Below are 27,929 nucleotides of genomic sequence, written 5' to 3' on the forward strand. Positions count from 1 at the left end.
ATTCGGGGTGGCTTCTGCAGTAGCTCGGCCACCTCTTACTGATGGATTAGGTGTGGGGGTCCATTCTTGGCAGTGGTTCATTGGTTGTGATTCCGGGCACCGAAAGTGGGGCCTGTGGGTTAAGACGCCAGGCCGGCTAACGTGTATCGTCCCCTCCGCCCCCCACCACCCCAGAGGAAAAGGCAGCAGCTGGAGTTTTTCTTTCTCTCATGAGTAGTGGCTGGATTAACCTGTCAGCATTAAGGAGGACATCGGCGAACTTGGCGAAGCCGAGGAAGCCACTGGAAATGGCCGATGCCGCTGTGTCAGGCTGGGACGTGGGGTCAAGCCTCTCTCCCAAAGTTCTGGAGATCGGGGTGGGGGCTTGCGGGAAAGGTTGTTGGACAGGATGGTGAACCACTTCTGGCGCCTGCAGCTTCCCCTCTGATCGTTAGAGACCTACCTGTGGCTCACCTGAGCCGGGAACCTAGGCCAGAGGGCATCGTAGGCACTGAGCATGCTCCTGAGGAAGAGCGCTGGAGCACCTTCATCCCACCTCCGCCCCCCTCCCCACCCCTGCCCAGCCCTGGGCGGGGTGAAAAGCCACGTGCAGACCGATGAGGGGCCTCCAATGCCTTTCAGAAAGGCATCTGCTGCTGTTTCTTTTGGTTTGCTTTCCCTTCTCTCTCTCTCTTTTTTTAAACTTTGGAAGGGTTGATCTAGCCAGGGCCGACCTCCGTGTTATCTGTGTGTTTTTTAAAGACAGCCTGGTGTATTACATTGATTGATTTGCGGATATTGAAGAATCCTTGCATCTCTGGGATAAAGCCCACTTCGACATGGTGTATGATCTTTTTAATGTGTTGTTGGATTCTGATTGCTAGAATTTTGTTAAGGATTTTTGCATCTATGTTCATCAGCCAGTCCAGGTTCTATGCAGGATACTGGATGCTTGGGGCTGGTGCACTGAGACGACCCAGAGGGATGGTATGGGGAGGGAGGAGGGAGGAGGGTTCAGGATGGGGAACAAGTGTATACCTGTGGCGGATTCATGTTGATGTATGGTAAAACCAATACAATATTGTAAAGTTAAAAAATACAATAAAATAAATATATTAAAGCTAAAAAGAAATTAAAAAAAAAAAATAAAGACGGGCCTGGGCGCATCAACAGCGCATAAGCCACTTTGGGGAGAAATCTCCGGGAAGAATAAATAGTGCTTATATGCTGGTTACCAAGTGGGGGGCTTTACTTGTGATTATAGTGGAAGGAGAGCTGTCCTCATTCACAGCCTCTCAATTTTCCACGCAGAACTCATCTGCTGTACAGATTAGCATTAAATTTTCATTCTGATATAAGGTGCCGAGGGTGAATTTATTCTTTCTCATATCCTAGTACACCACCATGACCATCACCTATCCTTGCAGGTTTCTTTCTCAGTTATTCATTCTTTATTATTTATTTCTAAAATTTATTTAATTAATTTTAATTAATGTATTTATTTTTAATTTATTATTTATTCTCTTTTATTCCCCTACCCCAAACCCCTCCCCTAATAGGCAACCCTTCTATTCTGTTCAGTGATCATCTCTTTTGTTGTTTATGCACCTGCAAAACGTGTATTTTTTTTCCTAACTTCTTATTCTGTATTGGACTATAGCCGATTAACAATGTTGTGATATTTTCAGGTGAACAGCAAAGGGAGTCAGCCATACATACACATGTATCCATTCTCCCCCAGACTCCCCTCCCATCCAAGCTGCCGCATAACATTTAGCAGAGCTCCCTGTGCTGTACAGTAGGTCTTTGTTGGCTATCCATTTTAAATATAGCAGTGTGTACCTGCTATATATATGACCTTCCCAAACTCCCTAACTGTCCTTTCCACCATCAACCATAAGTTCACAAAACATGTATTTTTAATTTACATAAATGGTATGGTGCTGTAGATCTCATTGTTTCTCACCTTTCCCCCCCTACCCAGCACTGTTTTTTAAGAGATCGTGAGATGTGCATCTAATCCTTTGCTTTTAATTGTTGTTGTGCTCCAAAGTGTAAATCCCTTATATTTTACCCATTTTCTTATATTAGTTTCTCTCCAGTTACCCAGATCATTTCTGGAAATTTCCCTGCACTGGGCAGCTGGGATTCTTTCAAGACATAGAGATTCATTTTTAATAGAACTTTAACGTCATTTGGGGCTTCCTTGGTGGCTCAGATGGTAAAGAATCCACCTGCAATACAGGAGACCTGGGTTCAATCCCTAGGTCAGGAAGATCCCCTGGAGAAGGGAATGACTACCCACTCCAGTATTCTTATCTGGAGAATCACCTGGTGGGCTGTAGTCCATAGCGTCGCAAAGAGTTGGACACGGCTGAAGCAACTTAGCATGTAGCAATGTCATTTGAGAGGTGCAGGTTGATGCTTTACTGTTTTGCTTTGGATGGTTTGCTCAGCAAACACTGAGGAATAGCTTCTAATATCAGACCCCATAGGTATGTCGAGGAAAGCAGAGGTCAAGTTGATGGGGTCTGGAGCCAGGGACATCTGGGTTTAAATTCTGTCTCAGATATTCATTGACTGTGTGACCTTTGGCAAAATGAGTTTCTCTCTCTGAGTCTCAGTGTCTTCTATAAAATGGGGATAGTCTTAATATTCTTATAAGATTGCTTGAGAGTGAAATGATATTATGCATGATGTGGTTTGTGTAAGGAAACTTTGTCTTAAATGATACTTGGGGGTGGGATGTGGATAAATGGGTGTTAATGGCCCCTCCATGTTCTGCTGAATTTACCCTGTGTGGAGGGGTGTATACGGTGTGTTGGGGAGCAGTTTTATGGCTGAGGTTGAGACAGTCATTTCCTTCAACAACCTGTTGAGTAGTCATTTCCCCAACTACGTAGAGAGACCTGGATCCTGTCCCAGACTCAGCCACACAAGCTTCTCTGTGTACCCCCCAGAGCCTTGGTTTCCTCCTCTAACGTGGCCTCTGGAAAAACACTGGTGGCAGCAGAAAGGATCGCACTGCCCCTGAATATGCTCAGAGGGTAAAATGCTTCAGAGGCTGGTAGTTGGCCTCCTCAAGTGGCCGTAGAGGCTCCCTAGAGCCTCCCCAAGGCCCTGGGCTTGAGCAGCTTTCAGCTCTGGAAAATCCTCCCTCTGGTTGTCATGGCAGCAGATCTGGAATGGGAACCTTTATCCCGATGGAGCAGCACAGGGGCATTTCTCACTGACACAGACTGTAACGGTGGCCTCAGGGCTCTACTACAGGGTGGTCTTTGATGCCCTGGAGAGCTCCCCACCTGCTCTTCATCCTCTTGCTAGAAAGGTCTCTGAGATAAAGTCTGTCCAATTGGGTTCAAGTCCCAGCTATGCAACATGGTAATTATATGCTGGAGCTGCAGTTTTGTACAGGAAGCAAATGAGTTGGGGGATAGACAGAGCAGTCCCAAGGACTAGCCCTGTGCTTTTCATTCACATGAGTGATTGCCTTTAACCCTCAGAAATCCTTGGGAAAGAGGCAGTAGTATTATGCCCATTTTGCATACAGAATTCTGAGGCAACAGAAAGCTGGAGAGGCAGCTTTCTCAGTCCCCTCCCCGCCCTGCCCCCAGTTCATTTAGTAAAGGGTGGATTCAACAACTCAAATCCAGATCTTTGGATATTACAGTCAAGTTTCCATAGCAAAGAAATAAACTTCCTAGGGCCTCATTCTTCTGCTCTGTAAAATGGGATAATAGTCAGTTACCACTTCCCTTACTATTCAGAATTGTTGCAAAGATCGAGCAATTTAGAAACACTTTTTAACAATGTAAAGCTCTACAGAAACAGATTGTCTAGTCTTCAACTCCTTCTGGTTTGTAGCCAAAGCAAGAACATCACTCTCGTAAAGGACTGGATCTCACTGACCAGTAGGATGCTGTATTCTCAGTGGTTAAAGCACAGCTGCTGCCTCTAGACTTCTTTGGAATTCAGCTGTGCTACTTGCTGGACTGTGAACTTGGGCAAGTTGTTTGGCCTCTCTGGCCTCAGTTTACTCATCTATAAGATGGGAATAATAATATCATCTCCCTTGTAGAGTTGCTATGAAAATTACATGAGTTAATATACATATGAAGCACTCAGAACAGTGCCCAGTACATGGTCAACTATAGAAATGCTAGCTGTTTATTATTGCATAGGACTTACATTTTAAAAATTACTTTCATTTTGGTATTTGGCAAAACTAATACAATATTGTAAAGTTTAAAAATAAAATAAAATTTAAAAAATTAAAAATTAAAAAAAATAAATACATAAATAAAAATTGCTTTTAGAGTCAATGGTGTTTCACAATAAACTTCTGAAGGGGAGAGTTGGGATTTACTCCTTCCATTTACAGATGAAGGAACTAAACCCCATAGAGGTAAACCTTTTCCCTAAGATCGCAAGGTAAGTTGGGGACCAGAAAAAAGTTCAATCTTTAGGGATGACAATGGCTACGCCACAGAACTTTAAAGCACAGCAGGTCCACCAGGCCAGTGACAAGGCATCAAGCCGACAAAATGTGACAATATGCTGGGAAAAGCAGGCAGTTAATGTCTGGGAACTTATTTTGCCCAGTCATTAACTTCAGGGGTTATTTAATTTTAGTGTATGCAAGAATCTCCTGGGGTATTTTTAAATTCTCAAGGCCCATCCCTGGAAATTCTGGCTCAGAAGGTTTGGGTTATACCCTGGAACCTGCAAGGTAAAGGGTTTCCTGACTGATACGGTAGCAGCTGATCCATGGGTCATTCTGGGAGGAACAATGCTCTTTCCCATGGGTGAATTCTCTTCATCACTCCCAGGGCAGTGGGCTTGAATGCCTCTAGGATGGTTGGCTCAGCACCTACAAAGTCATTCTGTGCATTGCTGAACAGGTCTGATCAGCGTGGTTGTCCTTCTTGATGTTAACTTAGATCTGATTCCTGTCACTCCTGATCATTTCACCTTCCAGAGCCAAACTGAAGAAATGAAAATCCTAAGACAGAACATGGTAATTGTATGAGGCTATAAATCTGAGTTCATTTTTGTCAGGGGGTAATTAAAAACGAATGTCTGATCTGCTCTGCATTGAATTTAGAGGTCCTCTCAACCAACATACAATCATTTATTCATTCAACATATAGTTACCACTATTCAGTTGATAGATATTTATTGACTACCTACTACCGTGTCTGATTCTTTGCGACCCCATGGACTGTAGCCTCGGAGAAGGCAATGGCACCCCACTCCAGTCCTCTTGCCTGGAAAATCCCATGGACGGAGGAGCCTGGTGGGCTGCAGTCCATGGGGTCTCGAAGAGTCGGACACGACTGCGCAACTTCGCTTTCACTTTCACTACCATGTAGGTCAGATGTCCCCAGATAACAAAGTGGACCTTCAATTCCCACATTTTCCCTGTGAAATCAATCCCTCCTGACTTGCACAAAATGGTTAGCCAGACTTTAAAAAATAACCTATTAGGAGCTGAAAGAAAGAAAACAAAACCTATTAAGGGATATAGATGAAATGGTCAAATGTCCCTTTATAGTGTTTGATTCATCAACTATATTATACAAAAATACTTATTATATAAAATAATCAAGTAATCCATAAAAACTGCTTTCTGCCACTGACATATTTTAAAAACAGTCAACAAACCAGAAAAGTAAGGCCAATTTTATAATTTTTAAAAAAAGTCATCTGCTACAAATACTTTTTGTTAAAGAATGGGAAAAGGAAGAGATATCATTTGGAGCATAATGGTTGAAAAGTTTAGAAAGAATTTCCTAACTATTTTGTTATTCAAAACAAGTAAATCGAGAGAGATAATGACAGTGTAAAACACTTTAAGGACCTGGATAGAAGGTAAATTTCCATTGTCTTAGGGATATTTGGTCGAGGGTGGGGGTCCTTATGTTCTATTTGGTCATTTTTAGTATTTATCGGGCACTGTGCTCACTGTGCGGATACAGTAGAAAACAATTTAGAGTTGGTACCTTCCCTTGAGGAGGTAGACATAAATCAATGATGATACAAATGAATGTATAATTAGAACCTGAGGCAAGGGTTCTAAAGAGAGGAACACAAGTTTATGAGCACATGTCACAAAGAAATCTGACCTCATCTTCCTGGAGGAAGTGGCATTTGACTTGGGAGCTGAGGGATGAACAGAAGGTAACCAAGTAAGAAGAGAAAACATTCATGGCAGGGAAAAAAGAGTGTGTCAAGGCCCTGAGGTGGTGATATCCAAGGGTCAAATAAGGCAGCATCACGCAAAACATAGGGTTGGTGGGGAGCTCAGTATGAGCTGAGGTTGGTAGTACCTGCAGGGCCATCATGAGGCAGTTCGTCTTTATTCTGAGAGCAGTGCGATTTTATAAGCAAAAGGATGACTTAGCCTAATCTGTTTTGAAAATGACTTCCTGGTTGCAGCACAGGATTCACAATAAGGGGAGGAAATACTCTAAACTGACTGAGAAAGTTTCTTGTATTGGCCAATCTGCCCACACCCCTTCTCTTTATAGCACTGACTGCCTAGAAATCAGGAAGACAGTGGGACCCCAACGAGGGAGTGTTCTGCAATTAATCATGGTATAGGGTCCAATTCCTGAAAATGTGGGGGCTGAGAGTGGAGGGAGGAGGTAGGGATAGTTGCCAGTCTGCCTGGGTTTGAATCCCAGCTCTGCTGCTGTGCAGGCTTTCTGGGTAGTTCAAACAGTAAACGATCTGCCTGCAATGCGGGAGACCTGGATTCGATCCCTGGGTTGGGAAGATCTCCTGGAGAAGGGCATGGCAACCCATTCCAGTATTCTTGTCTGGAGAATTCCATCGACAGAGGAGCCTAGTGGGCTACAGTCCTGCTGCTACTGCTAAGTTGCTTCAGTCGTGTCCGACTCTGTGTGACCCCACAGATGGCAGCCCATGAGGCTCCCCCGTCTCTGGGATTCTCCAGCCAAGAACACTGGAGTGGGTTGCCATTGCCTTCTCCGAGGCTACAGTGCATGGGGTCGCAAAGAATCGGACATGACTGAGTGACTAACACTTTCACTTTTCTGCTGCTGTGTGACTTTGAGCAAGTTACTAAACCTCCGTATACCTCAGTTTCCTCATCTGGAAAGTCGGGATGACAATAACATCTACTTCTTGGGATTGTCTTGGGAATTTAAGAAGAATATATATATATATTATATTATATATATATTATATATATATATATATAAGAACAAATATATATATATTAGTCTTTGCTTGGAACAGGCATGGGGCTTCCCTTGTGGCTCAGCTGGTAAAGAATCCGCCTGTAGTGTGGGAGACCTGGGTTCAATCCCTGGGTTGGGAAGATCCCCTGGAGAAGGGAAAGGCTACCCACTCTAGGATTCTGGCCTGGAGAATTCCATGGACTGTATAGTCCATGGGATCACAAAGAGTCAGACACAACCGAGTGACTTTCACTGGAACAGGCATGAGAGATGCTTGATAAACACTAGTTACTGTTATTTTGATGATGGTGGTGAAATTACAGAGTTCGACATTCTAGAGGGGGTACTTGATGAAAGTGAAAGAGGAGAGTGAAAAAGTTGGCTTAAAGCTCAACATTCAGAAAACGAAGATCATGGCCTCTGGTCCCATCACTTCATGGGAAATAGATGGGGAAACAGTGAGAACAGTGGCTGACTTTATTTTTTGGGGCTCCAAAATCACTGCAGATGGTGATTGCAGCCATGAAATTAAAAGACGCTTACTCCTTGGAAGGAAAGTTATGACCAACCTAGATAGCATATTCAAAAGCAGAGACATTACTTTGCCAACAAAGGTCCGTCTAGTCAAGGCCATGATTTTTCCAGTGGTCATGTATGGATGTGAGAGTTGGACTGTGAAGAAAGCTGAGCGCCGAAGAATTGATGCTTTTGAACTGTGGTGTTGGAGAAGACTCTTGAGAGTCCCATGGACTGCAAAAAGATGCAACCAGTCCATTCTGAAGGAGATCAGTCCTAGGTGTTCTTTGGAAGGAATGATGCTAAAGCTGAAACTCCAGTACTTTGGCCACCTCATGCGAAGAGTTGACTCGTTGGAAAAGACCCTGATGCTGGGAGGGATTGGGGGCAGGAGGAGAAGGGGATGACAGAGGGTGAGATGGCTGGATGGCATCACCGACTGCATGGACGTGGGTTTGGGTGAACTCCGGGAGTTGGTGATGGACAGGGAGGCCTGGCGTGCTGCAATTCATGGGGTCGTAAAGAGTTGGACACGGCTAAGCGACTGAACTGAACTGACTGAACTGAGAGGGGGTACTCTTAATCCTTTCCACTCTGCCCACTGCCTCGCTTCCTTTTGGACTTTACTTAAACATCAGCTTCTCAGTGAGGCCTTTCTTTTCTAATCATCTTATTTAAAATATCACCCCCCTCCAGAATTTTGCTTCTTCCTTCTTTATTTATTATTTATTATTATCCCCCTAGCACTTAGCACCATATGACACACAATTTTACTTGTTTATTTCATTTGTTGTCTATCTCCCCCCACTAGAATGTCAGCTCCACTGGTGCAGGAATATCTGACTATTTTATTTATGACTATAAGCTCACTACACTGTATCCCACAGCGTCTGGCAACACAGTAAGTTCTCAGTAAGTAGTATTTGTTAAACAATGGGCACTGACAGTGTCAGTCTAATGCTCTTTGCTCTTGTTTGAAACCTGACCCACTCCCCAGGCTGCTCTGACTCGTCCTACGGTTCATTAAATGGCAAAAACAGTAAAAGAGAAAGCAAACCTCATGCCTTAGAAGGGGTCAGGGACAGTCAGGGAAGGTGCTGAGGCACCAGAGATTTTGGTGATGGGAAGAAAGTGAAGGTCTTTTATAAAACCAGCTCAGTAGCCTGATCTTTGTAACCTGATTAATGATATTAATCCTTTGTCAATATCAACATTACCTCAGCTCTGGCTGTGGCAATTGGTGGAGCAGCAGACTTATTCAATATTTAAGAAGACCTGCATTGCAGGAGAAGGATTTGGACTGTGTGTGGAAGAACAAGCAGCAAATGCTCAGTGACAGTCTCTTAAGTGGTGGATTATTTTTAAAAGGAGAGAAACAAGAGAAGAAAAGGCCCTAAAGCCCTCAGCCTCCCCCTGGGCTTCCTTGGTTTCTGGTAACATTTGCTCTGACTCAGAGCGAAGAGAGTGCTGTCAGCAGAAGGGAAACTAGGGACCAGGAACTTTGGTCTCCTGGGTTCCATTTTTCTAGCATTACATGCAGAGGTGGTCCTTAGAGTGTGTGTGGTCTCTAGACCAGCAGCATAGCATCACTCTGGAACTTAGAAATGCAAATTGGTGGGCTCTGTCCCAGACTTCCTGAATCAGAATCTGCAGGCCTGGGAAGTGGGCATTGGTCTAGTTTCCTGAGCCCTCCTGACTCTGGTGCGCATTCAAGTTGAAGGTTCACTGGCTGAAGGAGAGAGAGCCTGGAAAGAGTGTGGCTCAGGGCACATGGTTCTAAGCTGGTGGTTCTCAGCCCCAGCTGCACAGTAACATCATCAGGAGGACTTTCAAAAAGTGTGATGTGGGTACCCACCATGAGCATCTTCTTTAGTTGGTTTGGTTGGGATCCTGGAATTAGCATTGTTGAGTCCTCCCATCCCCCCTCAACAATTCTAGGGTGCAGCCAGGGATGTGACACTTTGTTCTAAGACAATCCTTCTGTTTACCAGTGATGTGCCTTTGGTGAGTCATCTTACCTCTTGTGTCCTTATTTTGGGCATCTTTGAAGTGAGCCCTGAAACTCTAATCTTGTGTGACTTGCAAGGAAATGAAGATTAAGAAGGACGCTATTGCGATATCTTTGTAGGTGTTAAAATGCTGTGCATGTAGGAGAGTTGAAGAGGGTCTCCTGGGATGTGTCGATACCTTTTGATGGTTCTTGACATTTCCTTCTGGTTGCCTCATTGACCCCTCTCATCCTCTTGGGGATCTAGGGCCATAGAATGCTCACCTCAACCCCCAAGATTTTAAAAGATCTCCGAGGCTCCTCAGTTTGATTACTGCACTTGGGAGAGGAAAGCTCAACACCAGGTACAGAAGGCAGGGAAAACAAGAGGACCTGCGTGTAAGTTCAGGTCGTACAGTCTGTGGTTGGCAATGAGGACTCTGTATGAGAGTTACTATTATTTTGAAATGAGAACTCCCAGTTTTTGAGTATTTAATGTGGGCCAGCACTGTGCTTGGGGTGCTGCATGTCTGATTTCATCCAATTCTTCCATCAGTCCTGAGTAGAAGGCACAGTGATAAGCCCCATTTTCTGGACAAGGAAGGGGAGGAGCCAAGGAACTTGCTTAAGGTTCCAGGCTAGCGGGGGATAGAGCCAGGACTAGCCTCAGTGACATGTCTGGATTTAGGTACTTCAGATGCAGTGAGTCCCTAAACTAAAGACAGTTTGGCTTCCTGGGAGAGGTAATTCTTGAGGAGAGGGTCTGAAGATGTCCCAAGAAGCACCAGGTGAAATGAGTGTGGGAGGAGTTGAGCATCACCTCCTCTTCATTTTGGAGAAGGAAATGGCAACCCACTCCAGTATTCTTGCCTGGAAAATCCCATGGACAGAGGAGCCTGGTGGGCTACAGTTCATAGGGTTGTGAAGAGTCAGACACGACTAAGTGACTTCATTTTTCACTTTCCTCTTCCTTTTGCTTCTAAATCCAGACCCTTAACCCAGTGCCTCCTGCTGGTTTCAGTTCTACATCACAAGTGCTTGGTTTTTCATTCAGGCCTTCTCTGTCGCCAGGTCCCATTGTTGGGGACATTTTAGTTTCCTTTCTTAATTTTCCTTGCAACTTGGTCAGGCAAAAACCAGATTAAAAACTCAGAATAACTGCAAAACTTCAACTCCTGTCTTACAGAGGAATGACCTTCAAGTTTTCCTTTCTTTCCTGAATAAGAAGCTGGGAATCAGGGACAAGGGGACTCAATCCACACTCGTTCTTGGCTTTGAAAGATGAGGACTATCCTACTCCCTCAAATCAGCCTTCATAAGTAACCCATTTTATTGTAGAAACTGAGCTGGTAGCTTGGCTGGAGAGGAACTACTTGCAACTACCCCTGGCTTACTGCAAACCTTCTGCCTTTGAGCATGCCCCATGGGTGTTAGAGATTAAAAATATACTTAAAAACCCATTTGCTCCCAGCAGTGGTTTGTTATCTGATTAGACTCCAGAAAGGCTGGGTACTAGATGATTCCTGCAAGCTTTCCATCCCCAGTTGAACCCCAAGTCAATATGTTCGCTCTTGGCTGGTTTCCATTCTTCTTCTTCACCTCATTCTGCCCCCAGCAAGGTGATGGTGTAGGAATGGGACTTGAAGTGCACCTTTGGTTTTGCATGGGAGAAATTGGCCAGGAAACTAACCACAATGACAGTCCTTTTAGGTCCTTGGCACTTTGCCTCTCAAATTGCCTCTTAGCATCAATTATCTTATTATCAGCCCTTTGCCTCTATCGCACTCTGAAAAATAAAATAGGAAACAGACCAAACTACTAAGCATTTGTCCCACTTAATAGTCCTCTTTGTAAGAGGAAAAGTGGAAAGGTAGGAGTGCTTGCTGATTAGTATTCTATATATATTTACATATGATACATATGTATATATGATATATAACATCTTTACATATTATGTATATATTATTTATCTTATATATACATATATGTATATGTATGTGTTTGTGTGTGTGTGTGCTCAGTCGCTCAGTTGTGTCTGACTCTCTGCGACCCCATGGACTGACTGTAGCCTACCAGGTTCCTCTGCCTGGAAAATTCAGGCAAGAATACTGGAGTGGGCTGCCATGCTCTTCTCCAGGGGATCATCACCCTCCCACATACAAGGATCCAACCCTCATCTTCTGAGTCTCCTGCATTGCAGCAGATTCTTTACTGCTAAGCCACCTGGTAAGCCCTTTGTGTGTGTGTGTGTGTGTATGTGGAGAGAGAGAGAGGGAGGGAGCAGATTATCATTCTTTGCAGTTAGTTATGTTCTGTAAAGTCATCAGGTTATGTTCTGTAAAGTTCATCATCATGGTCACTGATGAACACATGACTAAATCATTGCTCCCAGAAGAAAATCAGGGTTAAGTTCCTGCATGCTTCTGGTCACACTGCATCAACCAATCTGTATATATTCTTGCTTTCTGTGTTTCTGTTTAAAGACACATTATTTAATACACATCTTAGTCTGTTTGAGCTACACTGATGGAAAACCTAACTCAAACTAATTCAAGTGATGCTAAATGACATCTATTGGCCAACATAATCAAAGAGTCCATGACACAGCTGAGGAGTGACTGAATCCCATAGCTTAACAGCTGTAGGAGTGAGAGCTGACTGTCTCTTCATTCTGCTTCCCTTTGGGTTACCCTCACACCCAGGCAGATTTTCTCTACCTGATCAAACCTCATCAAGTTAAGTTTGTCTTATCCCATCTTCAGTCCAGTAAAGAAAAGAGAGTAACTCCTTCCTAAGATATTCCAACAAAAGTTTCAGGACTGAGTCTAATTGGCTTGTATTGGGGAACCAATACAACTTTGAATCAAAGAGGAGAATATGTTGATTGCCCAGACCAGAGTCATGTGACTGCCCCATGGCTGGTAGTTGAGGTCATTCCCATCAGAACCATGGGTAAGATAGGAAAAGGATGGTTCACTAAAATAAAATTGGAGTGCTGATACCAGGAGAAGGAGGGACAGTTGTCCACTTCCCATCCCCCCATGGAACATTCCATCTTGTGGAGGATGATTTCTGTGAACTATAGGAGGCTAAGCCCTAAGTTTCTGTATTCTAAGAACTTTAAATTTTCAGAGACGAAAGGGTTCAAGGGGCTATAGAAAGCATCATGGGACTGTGAGAATTGAACTGGGACTTGAGGTGTTAAGTGGAGGAGCAGGAACATTTCAGAGGATGAAAAAGGCTTCTCAACATCTTACCATCCTGGTATCTTCTGTGGCATGAACCTCGGGGAGAAAAGTGTGAATTACATCATAAAATGAGGGTGGATCCCAACTTTTAGACAGTTCATCAATTACTAGTTTCACCCCTATGTACACACACACACACACTTTCATATAGTCACCAAAATGAGAGATAAAGTGAAAGTGAAGTTGCTCAGTCGTGTCTGACTCTTTGTGACCTCATCCATGGACTGTAGCCTATGAAGCTTCTCCATCCATGGAATTTTCCAGGCAAGAGTACTGGAGTGGGTTGCCATTTCCTTCTCCAGGAGATCTTCCCAACCCAGGGATCGAACCCGGGTCTCCTGCATTGCAAGTAGTCGCTTTTTACCATCTGAGCCTCCAGGGAAGCTCCAGAATGATAGAAGTAAAGTATTAAACGTGTGCTGCTGTCTGGGGTCCTGAACTGTAGCTTGGGCCAAAGCTCTCTTCATGTCTCCCCAACTTTTCTAAGAAGTCCTACTTCTTATTGGTTCTGATTCAGTTTTGGGGAAGGCCAATTAACTTTATTAAACCTCAACTTTCCATCTGTAAAATAGATAAAATGATGTCTCTTTGCAAGCACAGTATGAGCCAATGTACGTAAATCATTTAGCATGGTCACTGCTGCTGCTGCTGCTGCTGCTAAGTCGCTTTAGTCGTGTCCGACTCTGTGCTACCCTAGAGACGGCAGCCCACCAGGCTCCCCCATCCCTGGGATTCTCCAGGCAAGAATACTGGAGTAGGTTGCCATTTCCTTCTCCAATGCATGAAAGTGAAAAGTGAAAGAGAAGTTGCTTAGTTGTGTCCGACTCCCAATGACCTCATGGACTGCAGCCTACCAGGCTCCTCCGTCCATGGGATTCTCCAGGCAAGAGTACTGGAGTGGGGTGCCATTGCCTTCTCCGAGCATGGTCACTGGCACCCTGTAAATGGTAAATACCATTAGAGCTGTTATTCTCAGCCATTATATCCTGGAGATGTGACAGGATATAATGGAGACTTCTCCTTATTTAATTCTAACCATGTGCCAGACACTATTCTAAACACTTTACAAGTATTAGCTCATTTAATCCTTCAACATCCCTACAAAATAATACTACTATCACTATTATTATGAAGTTTTTCATATGAGGAAACTAAGGCACTGAGAGGTTTAGTAACTATCCTAACATCATGCAGCTAGAAAGAGACAGAGTTGTAATTTGAACTGTGGCAACTCAGCACCTTTCAACCTCTGCACTCCTCTGCCTCCAGTGATGAAGGTCATAACACCCACCTGCCTAGGTCATTGTGAAGACCAAGGACTTTGTATATTGCAGACCGCTCCATCCATTCTTGCTCTGATGGCTGTTTTCATGGGGACATAGGGAGAGGAACAGGAACTTTGGGGTTCATTTGGGTTCTCCAGCCAACACTGACTGAGATTCGTTTTTCTGTTGCCTTCCCCCATCTGGTGTCAGGAGAGCAGGAGAGAGGAGTGGATGAAGCCAAGTCTCCAAGATTTATTATTCATGGGAACCAAGAGAAGCTTTTTGTTCTTTCTGACCTGGTCTCAGATTTCTTAGAATCCACATCCCAGGGAGATAGCATGGCTGGACAATCTGAGGCAAAAACTGTCCTTCCCAGCCAGGGAACCTGTAACCTGTGTTCGTTTGGAGGGTGGGAATTCTGCAAGAGCCCCTGGATGACCCAAGTGAGGGTTTGCCCTGCCCAGAACTAGCCCCTATGCTCTCTACTGCTGTGTCTTCCACTCCAGCGTCTCAACAATCCTATGAAGGAACGGCTGTTACAGCCCCCATTTTACAGCCTCAAGAAAATTGAGGCTCTGAAATGTGCAGTAATTTTTTCCAGGCTCACCCAGCTCAAGTTTAGCTGGGGGTTGAATCCAGGTCCATGTGACTGCAAAGCCTGAGCTCTTGGTGGGAGATTCTGTCATGGAATTTGTACCATGTGTGAAAATGACTGTTGTGTGTGTGTGTGGGTGGGGGGTTGTTGGAACTGAAGATGGTTGGTGTGTAGATGCAGTTGGGTATGGGCGTGACTGTCACAAATGTGGGTGTGTTGTGGGTGGAGAAGGTGCTGAGGGTGTGGGAGGAGGGGTGGTTAGGAGTGTGTGGAGTGTGTGTGGTAGAGGTGTGTGGATGTATGGTTTGAGTATGAATGGGCATAAGTGCATCAGAATGTTGTCAATGGGGATGGGCAAGTCTAAGTATGTGCTGTGGGAAGGAAGGGGCTGTAGCAGGGTGTAGGTAGGTATTGGTGAACTGAAGTAGAGGGTGTGGGTGACAGTGAATGTGAGTGTGGGTTTGTGTGTGTTGAGGTGAAGAGGCAAGCAAAGCTCTTCCTGATCCCTGATTGCCTGTTCTTCCAAGGATGAAATGAAATACGCATTTTCCCATGGCAGGGCGCATCTGAGACCAGAGTACTGAATCTTTCTGTCGTATAAACAGAAACTGGCCTTGCTTGCTTGATGAGAGTCAGACGTGTGAAATGTGAGGAGTTTTGCTCGCACGTAAGAGGAAAGTCTGTGAACTTGAACCATTCCTTTTCAAATGCAGAAAGAGGCCATTTCAGAAAAGCTCATAGCCCTCTTTACAACAGTCCCAACAAGTAGTTTTGCTGTGTGTGCTTGACCAGCTCCAGCGAATGGGAACTCATTACTTCTCAAAGTAGCACATCCTCCTTTTGATACCTCTGATGGTATCAGCTCTAACAAGAGCTGGATTTTGTTTGTTTGGGTTTGGGGGATTTGGGGCCACACTGTGTGGCTTGTGGGATCTTAGTTCCCTGACCAGGGTTCGAACCCATATCTCCTGCAGTAGAAGCACTGAGTCCTAACCACTGGCCTGCCAGGGAATACCCAAGAGCTGTCCTTTACCTTATGCCAGACTTTCCCTCACTGTACCTTTCACTTGGTGCCAGATCTAGCTAGGCAGCTGTGTCATATGAGTGGTTGTCCAGAGTAATGGTTAGGAGTATTGATATCAAGGGAAGATACACCTGGATTTATCCCTGGTTGGCTCCACCATCGCTGGAGAAGGGATAGGCCACTCACTCCAGTATGCTTGGGCTTCCCTTGTATTGCCTGCAATGCAGGAGACCTGGGTTTGATCCCTTGGTTGGGAAGATCCCCTGGAGAAGGAAACGGCTACACACTCCAGTATTCTGGCTTGGAGAATTCCATGGACTGTATAGTCCATGGGGTCGCAAAGTGTCAGACATGACTGAGCGACTTTCACTTAAAAGAACAAATATTGTATTATTTGCAACAATAGTCAAGATAACAGAGTGGTCAGAAGGCTCATTTATACAAGACCCAGATCCAGGAATATCTTTGGATTTTCTACCTGCTACCATGTGACCTTGGCAAACCAGGGCCTCAGTTTCCTTATCTGTAAAATGGGAGTGCTATGTCTCCTATCTATGATTTGTGAAAGTGCCCCTCAGATGAGAGGATGCTGGTTTTTTCAAAGGGATAAATGCCCCTCTCTGCTCTGAGTATTTCATCCCTGAGGCAGAGGAGGGATTAGGGTGACACTTGTGGTCTCTGTGACATGAGGAGAGTTAGTTTAGGGCTGCAAATAAGTCAGTTCCAACTGAGTTTTAATCAGAATGAATGGTATTGCAACTTGAGCCTGAGTGGCAGCCAGAGGCCATTAAGCTAAATTACTTGTTTTAATACGCAGACCTGTCTAATCACATTTTCCTGTTTGGGGCTGTGTGTGTCTGTGCAAGTGCAGAAATCAATCCTGAGCTTTTCCTCTTCTCCTTACTCACCACAATGGAGTTGGAGCAGAGATAAACTCGATTAACAACACAACAAAGGCAAGCTTCCACTATCAAGCAATCAGGTAATTGGCTGGGCTGTGCAGGGAGCCCTGAAGAGTGTTCTGTTAATAGTGTCTGCCTTTGCATTTTATTGTTCAGTATTTGGGTGTGTAGACTCAGGGTTCAGAGGGATTCATAACCTAGGGAAAGAGGGAAATGATGGGGGCACCTCCCTCTAGCAGGAGACATCTTCCCCCCAGGAAGATCGATTCTGGATGCTCTGCCTTGCTTTCAGTGTGTGTCCTGTGTTTTCTGCTGTGGACTCATTTTGAGTGCATGCACTGTTATGGCTTATTGACTGTGTGTCCTTGGACAAATGACCTTACCTCTCTGGGCTTCAGTTTTCTGATATGTAAAAGTGGGTAACAAAAGCTCCTTTTTTCTAGGATCTTTATGAAGATACAACTAGATATGGCAAATGAAACACTTAGTACAGTTACCCACTCACAGTGAGTCTAGAAAGGATGGGTTAGGTTGTGCTGTGGTAACAGCCATCCTCAATGTTGCAAGGACCGAGACAACAGAAATTTGTTTCTCACTCGTGAACCTGGATGTGGTGGGTTAGCAGTGGGTGTCTGCTCTGCATTTGTCCTCACACAGGGACCCAGACTGAGGGGGGAGCTCCATCCTCATACATCTACGATTGTCAGGACAGGAAAAGGGGAAAGTGGTGATGTGAGCACTTGCTTTAGAGTTTCCACCTGGAAATTTTTTTTCTTTTTGGCCAAAACAGTTTGTGTTCCGGCTTTCCAGGGAGAGGGAAGAGCAATCCTATCGCATTGTGAGAAGTCAGAAATATTTAGTTATCAGCACTAATGACAACCATGATGATCTAGTCACTAAGTTGTATCCGACTCTTGCGACCCCATGGACTGTAGCCTGCCAGGCTCTTCTGTCCATGGGGTTCTCCAGGCAAGAATACTGGAGTGGGTTGCCATTTCCTTCTCCATAGCACTCTCAAATAATCCTTGCATTAGTACAATTATATTGTTCTTATCATAATAACAGAATGCATTTTGTTGTTGTTTTTATTTCTATCATTCATTATTATCATGCTTCACATACCTAATCTGGCTTCAAGAATCCTGAGACATTTCCTACTCGTGCCAAAGTTGGGTTCCCATTTCTTTAAGAAAACATAACTGATATTTTTATTAATAATAACATAAATAAATGATAGTTCCCACTTACAAGAGGATGACTTGTGTCAGGCCTCATCTCATTTAATCTTCACAATTCTATTTTGAGATGGGTCCTATTATTGTCTCCACTCTACAGAAGAGGAAACAGGTTCAGGAAGATGAATCCACTTATCAGGCTCATAAATGGCAGAATGGACTTGGCCCCCCCAACTCGTACCCTAAGTCACCTTGCTGAACTGTCTGCTCAGAATATGTGGTCTTAGCCTCTGGATCTTTAACTGGAAGCAGGGGTTGTCTGGGTGGGGAGTGCTGGAGACGCTATGCACTATCTTTGTTGACCCACAGAAACAGGGGTTCATCACTGGGACCTATTCACTCTTTTCTGTTTTCCCTTTTTCCCAGCCCTACCATCACCCCAGGCTCCATCCCCCTGAATTTCTCCATTCCTTAAATATTCCATGTCCATTGAAGCCTCTGAACATTTGCTCACTCTGTTCCCTCATCTTTTCCTCCAATCTTCATGTCTTGCTTACTCCAGCTCATCCTTCAGGGAGCAGTCCCAGTCTTCCCCCTTTTGGAAAGGACCCACCCCACCCCCAACCCCAGACAGAGCTAATCCCATAACCTGTCTGCTTCCATGGCATTTTGTACATTAATAAATCTAAACATTTTCTAGACACACACACACACACAATGCAGTCCATTTGGAGGAGGGAAGAAATTAGTCTTTGTTTTTAATTAATGCCAGTTCTCTCATCCTAGCTTTTAATACTGGCACCTCATTTGTCTTATTAAGTACTTAGTTTTGCTTTTAATTAGTGCTGTTTATTGTCACTGAATTTTAATTGTCAGTGCAGGGTCTCCGCAGGCCTTGGTAAGGATGCATTACAAATGTTTCTTGTTCTCTTGCATAACCTCAGCTTGGGTGGCAGTGTCTCTGAAGTAAACGGGGAGCATTTCTGGCTGGGGTGGGTGGATGAAGATGGTTTTTTTCTCCCAGACTTCAGCCAATTCTGGTTTTCTTTGAGATCCCCATTTGCTCCAAGGTAGCTGGTTTATAAAGACACATAGAGAGAGGTTAGGAGCGTCGTAATGACAGAAATTCAATTCAAATTTGACTTCAGGAGAAAAAAAAAAAAAGGGAACATATATGTTCATATGTTCAACATATGGTAGCCAAAACAGACCATGAGGGATTCAGGTGTGGCTGGATCCAGCATTCCAACAGCGTCATCAGGAACCAGTCACTCTCCATCTCTCAACTCCACTTTCATCCCTTGACAGACCTTTCCGATCTGGTGCGAAAAAGTGACCAATAGCAGCTCCAGGCTTCTGTTCTATCAGTTTAGCAATTACAATGGAAAAAGAATGCTTCTTTCCACATAGTTCCAGCAAGTCTTAGGGTATACCTTCACTGGTGCAGACTGGGACATGTGCCTATCCCTGAGTCCATGAGGCATATAATACACTGATTGGTTAGAGATGATCTTTGGTCCACCTTTAGGAACCAGGTTTGGGTAATCTCCATCTGAGCCACGCAGATTGATAGGAGAGAGGGATGGTTTCCCAAAGGAAAATTGGGGGTGCTGTTACTTTAAAAAAAAAAAAAAAAGAAGGGATAGGTGCTGGACAGGAAAAAGCAAGAAATGTCTACCCCAGGTATCCACTGCAGTGTCTCACTCAGGCCTAAAAAATACCTAGAAATTAGACACGTGTTCTTCTCCCCAGCCGCACCCTCAAATAACACTAACAATGACCTCTTTGCCTAATCCTTAAAAAGTATTTTGTATTACCAGGCCTCTGCATATGTATTAACCCTTTGGCTTTTCCCCAAAACTCTGTGAAGTTGGCATGACAAAGATGGGAATTTTTACATCCTCATTTTAACCAGATGCTGAAACTGAGGCCCAGAATGACTAAATGAGATGCCAGGAAATGAATAGAAGAGCTAAGGTCAGATCCCAGACTTTGGATCCAAGGCCAGGAATTGTTCCACAACATGGGCTGCTCCATCAGCCAGATCTTGCTGCATAACAAAGCAACCCACAAATGAGTGAATTAGAACAACAGCCATTTATTTATCTCAAGATTGTTTAGAGTCAGAACTGGGTTCAGTCCACCTGGGAGGTTATTCTGGTCTAGGCCAGACTTGGATGATCTTGGCTGGGCTTGTTCACTTCTATGGTCAGCTGGTATGTTAGCTGGGACTGGCCAGTTTATGATGGAGCAGCTGCATAGGCTAGGACAACTGTGGCCCCTTACAACGTGGTCTCTGCAAATTGCCAGAGTTGTACAGCAGTGGGGGATGAGCTCTGTGCCTGCCTTAAAAACCCATAAAATCCTGTGGGATTTTTTTGAGGGCTTATGGAACCATCTATTATTGCGATATGGTGATGGGAGAACCCTGGGGGAGATGACAGTGAATCTGCTGTGTTTCAAGGCTGGCAGCACAGAGATGCCTTCATCTGGAGCATTTCTCAGACTTGTTTCTGTCTTCATCTTGGACACCAACCAGCTCAGCATGGAAGGAGTCAAAGTCTTGTCATTCCAGATTTGGCCAGGTTCAGGGGAGGCTGGGGATGACCCAACTGGTTCTGGAAGCAAAGAGAAGCCATCAGCAGCCTGCACCCCCTGGATGAAACTGGGGTAAAGGATGCTGGGGCTCTGAGAGCACGAAATGGCAAGGCTTGCAGGCAGGTGGAGGCAGGCTCAGCTCTGTCAAGTACAGTAGGTGGGGCAAGAGACCACCATCTTTCCCTCACTGGACCAAGTGTCCTTGCCATGGCAAAGGTATGTAGGAACCATGCTGCTGCCGCTGCTGCTAAGTCGCTTCAGTCGTGTCCGACTCTGTGCGACCCCACAGACAGCAGCCCACCAGGCTCCTCCGTCCCTGGGATTCTCCAGGCAAGCTGGAGTGGGTTGCCATTTCCTTCTCCAATGCATGAAAGTGAAAAGTGAAAGTGAAGTTGCTCAGTCCTGTCTGACTCTTCACGACCCCATGGACTGCAGCCCACCAGGCTCCTCTGTCCATGGGATTTTCCAAGCAAGAGTACTGGAGTGGGTTGCCATTGCCATCTCCCGTAGGAACCATGAGTGCCTGTCAAATAATCAAAGCTGGATGCATGGTTGAGACAGAATAGGATATATTCAGTTCACTTCTCAAAGTCCTTCTGTGGCTTGTATGTCACTCAGAGTAGAAGCTTAAGTGGTCCTGATGATCTGACCTCCACTGCTTCACGACCTTCATGACCTCCACTGCTACTTCAGCTCCCACTCATCTCCCCCTTGCTCATTCCACTCCAGCCACTCTGCCCTCCTTATCATTTCTCCAACTAACCAGGTACATACCCACCCCGGGGCCTTGGTACTTGCTTTCCCCCTCCACTTAGAATGCTCTGCCACGAGACAGCCACATGGCTCAGTCCATTACCCACTTCAGGTCTTTGCTCAAATATAATTTCTCAGTGGGCCTCCACTTTTTTCTTTTAACCACATCACACAGCTTGTGGAATCTTAGTTCCCCAGCTAGGGATCGAACCCAGGCCCCTGGCAGTGAGAGCGCTAACCACTGGACCACCAGGGAATTCTCTAGACCACTTATTTAAAATCAGACTTCCCTCACATTCACCAGCCCTCCTTTGTTTTTCTCTAAAGCGCCCAATCACCAGCTGACACGCTTTCATTTGACTTACAGTTTCCCCACTAGAAGGGAAGCTCCATGAGGACAGATTTTTCTTTTTTATTTGTTTTAATGCCGTATCCATAGTACCTAGACCAGTGTCTGCCACAGAGTAATAGATGTTCTATAAATTTTTTTTAATTCTTCCTGTTTCTCAAGAGAAGCTGGCAATCTGTATTTTTAATTAAATCCTGTGCCTTTAAAATACTGGCTTACTCTTACTTTTAAAAACTATTGCACGGGCCAAACAAAACGTACTTGCAGCCTGGATGCTGTCTGTGAAGTCCCCCCAGCCCCACTTCACTCCTGTTTGGAGCCCTTGGTGTAAGTTGCATATCCCATCCCATCAGGCAGTCTGAGTGATTGCTCCACCCCCGCCCCCCGGCCCCACCCCTAGATTCCTAATTGAGTAGAGATAGGCTGGACTCGTGGGGAGAGGAACAGGGCAGGAAAAGAGACACAGAGATGGAACCGATTTGACACCATCCAAGCTGGTGGCTGCGGGTTCTGCTGCGAAGCATCTGGTTTAATTCCAACTCGGGGCTGGGAGACTGACGGTGGCACTGAACTCCACACAGACAGCTGCAGCCCATGCTGGGTCCCTGCAGTGCCCTGAAGTGCCACGTGCAGGGCCGCCACCGGCCCAGCCCAGCCCCGCCGCGTCATGCTTAGACACCTGGTGTGACTCTGAAGCTTAATGGATGTTCAGGGTTGTTGTTGTTGTTGTTTTTCAGTTCAACTAAACCCAGCAGAAGACCTTGGAGATTTTGGGGAATGGAGGCATCGTTCCTTAACAAACAGTGCTGATGGGAGCCAGGGGAGAAGTAGGTAGAACAAAATGCAGAGGGAGAAAGGCAGGGTTCTGGAACCTTTTCTGGGCTTGGCACTGGGTCTTTGAGTCGTTTTAAAATGCAGGTGATTTAAAGGTTAGCACCAAGCTGTGGAGGTGGGCAGATCTGGAACAAGGCCTGGTTCTGTCACTTATATGCAGATTTACTGAGTGCCTGCTGCACTCACTGAGCTCTAGGACCTGTGTGGAGATTCACTGAACATCTACTGTATACCACACTCCGCAAAGTGAAAACGTAGGGCCCCTTATTCAAATTCTATAAGACACTTTGAGATGATGACAGCAAAGCATTAAGCCAAGTGTGGGCTCATCTAAGTACAGGGTCATTCTAAGTTCAGGGTGCTTCCAGACATGGGTCCCTGTGCAACTGTACAGACCAAAGCTTCCTGAAGTTGGTTCCACATGCACTGAAGTCACTGCTGAACAAATGCAAACCCAGGCCCTGTTCTCATGGATCTTATGGAATAGGTGGGGAAACAAACAGTGGATAAGTTAAAAAATAATAATAATTACATATCTTGATAAATATCATAGAGGAAACAAGCAGTGAGAAGTAAGCAGTGAGAGGAGTGACTTAGAGGGTGGAGTCTGTGAAGGCTTCTTGGAGGAGGTGACATTTGAGCAGAGACCAGCAGAGCATTAGTAAAATCAGCTATGCAAAAGTAAGAGGAAGAAGCTATCCAGGCAGAGACACAGCAAAGGCAAACACTTGGCAGCTGGAAAAGCCAGCATGACTGGAGCATGGTCCAAGATCTAGGAACAGTAGCAGGCAGAAGGTCACGACAGTTCTTTGAGGTCACGGAGAGAGTCTTAATCTTACATGCATTGGACAGCCAATAAATTGAAGTAATTTATTATTTTGAAATTATCTTTTAAAAAATACATTTGTTTTTGAATAGCTAAAGTGTCCTCCTGGTTGCAAATACAAAGGGGTATCACGTGACAGTTCTTCCCATCTCAGGCCCACCCTCCCAGGCTCCCTCTACAGAGGCCAGCGGTATTGTCCATTTCTTGTGTGTTCTTTTCAGAGATGCTGTATGCATATACAACCTAAACATGCAATTATCCCACTTTCCTTTCTACACAATAGTGTTGTTCTCGAACAGTGTTCTATGTCTTGGCCTTGCCACTAGACAAGTAATCTTGTTGACCTATCCATATCCATCATAAATTCTCATTATTCTTTGCAGCTGTGAAGCCCTCTACCATACAGATGCACCAGCATCCTGCTAGCCCGTGCTTGTTATTAGGCATTTAGATTGCTTCCTTGAAGGGCTTCAAGAAGGTCCTTGGGAAGTCCACTTGAACTCTTTGTGACTCAGTTACTCATCTGTGAAATGGGATAAGGACATTTACCTCCTAAATCTATTTTGAGGATTTTCAGTCGCTATGTCATGTCCAACTCTTTGTGGCCCCATGAACTGCAGCACAGCAGGCTTCCCTTTCCTTCACTATTTCCCAGAGTTTGCCTGAACTCATGTCCATTGAGTCAGTGATACCATCCATCCATCTCATTCTCTGTCATTCCCTTCTCCTCCTACCTTCAATCTTTCCCAGCATCAGGGTCTTTTTCAATGAGTCGGCTCTTTGCACCAGGTGGCCAAAGTATTGGAGCTTCAGCATCAGTCCTTCCAGTGAATATTTAGGGTTGATTTCCTTTAAGGTTGACTGGTTTGATCTTGCTGTCCAAGGGACTCTCAAGAGTCTTCTCCAGCACCACAATTCAAAAGCATCAATTTTTTGGCACTCAGCCCTCTTTGTGGTCCATCTCTCATGTCTATACATGACTACTGGAAAAACCGACTAAGTGGACCTTTTGAGGATTAAATGAGATAAAACCTGAAGGGCAGTTAGCAGGTACGAAACCCTTGATATTTGAACTAGTGATTGTTGCTGTTGTTTCTTTCATTCCTTGGCACTCACAACAGGGCTGTGGTGGACCCTTTGCTGTGGTGCCCAGCAGAGAGCTGAGCCCCTGGCTTCCAGGGAAGGTAATTATTTTATGCTTTCTGAACTTGCCGCTGCCTCACTAGATTTGGCTTTGGCTCTAACAGAGCATGTGATCTTCAGACAGGGGTCTGGGTGGGCAGGTGTCTGTTCCGAGCATCAGAATTTGGAGATCAGAGTTCCTGGGCGGGGACTGTGTATCACCTGTCCCATCCCCTCGTCCCCGCCTCCTGGGATCCTCCAAGGGCACTGTTGCATCTTGCTTCAGGAGGTGATGCATTCAAATGAGCGCTTGGCTGTTCCAGTCAAGGGCAGCCAAGGAAGCTCATTACTGAGGACTGAGGACTGGGGTCCCCAGCAGGGACCAGGGGACCCCGGGGGCCCGGGAAGCCTCATTCAGCTCTTGGCACAGGCAGTAATGAGAAGTTAAGGTTCTTTTCAACATATTTCCTTCGCAACAGGAGTCATCGCTCCTTTTTCTATTTTCAGAGTGGAAACAATGAAACGGTCATATTATACTAGGAAGATTATGTTAACCACCTGGGAACAGATGAAATGGCTTTTCTGTAAGGGGTCTTTCCTCTCCTGTGTCCAAACATCAGAGCCCTCCACCCCAACCCCACCCACGTGAATATTTAATAATTGCACTGGTTGCAGAATAGGAAAGATAGTTCTCTCCCTGTTCCCCTCCCATCTACTCATCTATTCGGCTTCCTGGGGAAAAGGACTGTGATGTAACAAGAACTTTAGCGAAATCAGGACCCACTGGACCCCATGACCTACCTTCCAAAACTTTTTAAAACAATAAATTAACTGTGATCTCCATGGTCTCTTTCCCCTTACTCTTTGGCTATACCTGGGGGAGCAGGGAGGAGTGGAGGTCCAGAAAGAACACAAGTTCGCCTAAGTTCAGCTGGACTTGCTTAGCATTGATGAAGACTCATTCACGCATTCAGTACTTACTTACTAAATGCCTTCTCCATGCCAGGAGCTATGCTGGGTGTTGGAGATTAAACAGAGAACAAAACAGGAAGAGTTCTGCAAGAAGCTTACATTTTAGCGGGAGATTCCATCTGTGGTGATGCGGTTTTCACAAGCTGTGGTTTATGTCTGTGACCATCTCCCTGGTCATTGTGTGGAGCATAGACTGAGGTAGGCCAAGAGCAGAATCAGGGAGACAGTGAAGCAGCTCCTGTAGTAAGGCGGGCTGGGGCAGCAGAGATTTGGATCAGCACAGAAGCAAATTGGGCAGAGAATATTGGGAAGATTCTGGCTCTATTTATGACAATCAAGCCATGACTTTCTGATGGCTTGGGTGTAGAGTATTAAAAAGAAAGCAAGCCAGGGATGACTCTAGCATTTGAGACCTCAAAACTCTGAGAGATGGGTTTTGCTTTTTTTTTTTTTACCTACCCAAGGCCAAGATGACTAGTACATGAGCCAGATGACATCCTCTAGTAGAAATATCCTGGATTGGAGTTAAGAGCTCTTCCCAGGTGGCTCTAGTGTTAAAGAGCCCACCTGCAGGAGGCAAAAGAGATGCAGATTTGATCCCTGGGTGGGGAAGATCCCCTGGAGGAGGGCATGGCAACCCTCCAGTATTCTTGGCAATATTCCAGTATCCTTGCCTGGAGAATCCCCACAGAGGAGCCTGGCAGGCCACAGTCCATGGCGGGGGCAGAGAGTTGGACACAACCGAAGTGACTTAGCATGCACATACGCACCCTTCCTCTTGCATCAAAAATGAATGGGAGGAATACAGATTAAAGGGAAAGAGTTCTTCATTCTGATCCATTTCTGCCAAAAGGGGGATGTGACAATTTCCCTCTTGGTCCTGAAGGTCCCATCTGGAAAGTGGAGAAGCTGGATGAAGCTCTGTTTCTTCCCCATACCACTCAGACATAGACAAGGGACCTGAGAGATAAGGAGTGATTGAATGACCATTTGCATGATGACCTTTCTGGGCTGATGTTTTCCAGGAGTGCTGGGCTTCAGCCATGACTGACACCGTGTTCAGCAGCAGCTCAAGCCGTTGGATGTGTCCCAGTGACCGACCCCTGCAGTCAAAGTAAGTCACTGGGTATTCCTGGAAGTCATCTGCTTAGGGGCAATGAGGTCCTGATCTACACTTGAAGGAGGAGAGTAGTAGGGGAAAAAAGAGAACTTCCATCCCTGGGGTGGGGGAAAAAAGAAGCTGGTGGGAGTTCTGATGTGGAAACTCCTCCACTGATTTTACTACTTTGCAAAGTTGGAGTATCAAGATGAAACTCTGAGCTCCATGCCCTAAATGAGAGGTGGTCTCGTGAAATGGAAAGAGCAGTAACCTGTTGGTTAGAATCAGACTTGATTCTGGTCCTAAATCTGAACTAATTTACTGGGTGAGTCTCTTTTCCTTCTTTGGGCCTCAGTTTATCATCAATTAAATAAGGAAGTTGGACTCAATCAGAGGTTGCAAACTGACAGGCCACCAGCTGACTGTGACTTGCAGAAATGTATTTTTTAGTTTTGGCCTGATCATTTAAAAATTGGGAAATTCACATAAAAATAACTTCACATTCTGTATTAAGTAATTATTACACCTGAATCGGTGGTGTATTGGCTCTGTATCATGCTGGTCCTTAGAGCTGTTGTTAAATTGGCAGGAATTTTGCAAGTTGGTTGTTAAATATGACTGTTACTAGAAATTAAGTTGTATAGTTTTATAATTATATTAGACAAAGGTGGTGAATACTCAACATTAATCATTTCTTACTTATTTTTCTACATTTTGCTATTCCCTGTGTTACTTGTTGTCTGTGATACTTGTATAGTGAAACACTGTATCTTAGTATGGTACTGCATGTTTCCTCCCAGCTTTGCATTTAGTGATATCACATAGGTACTCGAAATCAGCCTCAGTGGGGTTTTGCTCTAGAAGTGCAACTGTTAAACATTCACCAGCGTACCACCGCCTAAAGACCTTGACAATCTATGTCTATTGTTTATCATCACTGAAGATTTTTCACTCAAAGGTCTTATTTTTTGAAAGCTTGGTAATTTTTAAAATTTATTTATTTTTAATGAAGGATAATTGCTTTACAATACTGGTTTGATTTCTGCCATACATCAGTATGGATTCGCCATAGGTGTACATATGTCCCCTCCGTCTTGAACTTCCCTCCCACCTCCAACCCTTTCCCACCCCTCTAGATTGTTACAGAGCCCCAGTTTGAGTTCCCTGGGTCACACAGCAAATTCCCCTTGGCTGTCTAGTTTACATATGCTAGTGTATATGCTTCCGTGCTGCTCTCTCCATTATCTTACCCTCCCTACCACCCTTGCCCATTAGTCTCTTCTCTGTGTCTGTGTCTCCACTGCTGCTCTGCAAATAGGTTCATCAGTACCATCTTTACAGATTCCATATATGTGTTAATATATGACATTTGTTTTTCTCTTTCCGACTTACTTCACTCTGTATGATAGGCTCTAGGTTCATCCACCTCATTAGAACTGACTCAAATGTGTTCTTTTTTATGGCCAAATAGTATTCCATT

The 27,929-nt window shown here is 44.9% G+C and overlaps 1 protein-coding gene across 9 annotated transcripts in view; it reads left to right on the forward strand.

Annotated features, from left to right (window-relative positions):
* RPH3A (rabphilin 3A) overlaps positions 1-27,929 on the forward strand; it is a 277,632-nt gene that overhangs the window by 185,091 nt on the left and 64,612 nt on the right. For all 9 annotated transcript variants that reach the window (XM_027566633.1, XM_027566634.1, XM_027566637.1 and 6 more), the window contains one exon: positions 26,376-26,464. In XM_027566633.1, coding sequence (XP_027422434.1) covers positions 26,394-26,464 — 71 coding nt within the window. In that variant the 5' untranslated portion in view covers positions 26,376-26,393. The remainder of the gene's footprint in view (positions 1-26,375; positions 26,465-27,929) is intronic.

This window comes from Bos indicus x Bos taurus, chromosome 17 (genome assembly GCF_003369695.1).
Source record: "Bos indicus x Bos taurus breed Angus x Brahman F1 hybrid chromosome 17, Bos_hybrid_MaternalHap_v2.0, whole genome shotgun sequence".
NCBI classification, from domain to species: Eukaryota; Metazoa; Chordata; class Mammalia; order Artiodactyla; family Bovidae; genus Bos; species Bos indicus x Bos taurus.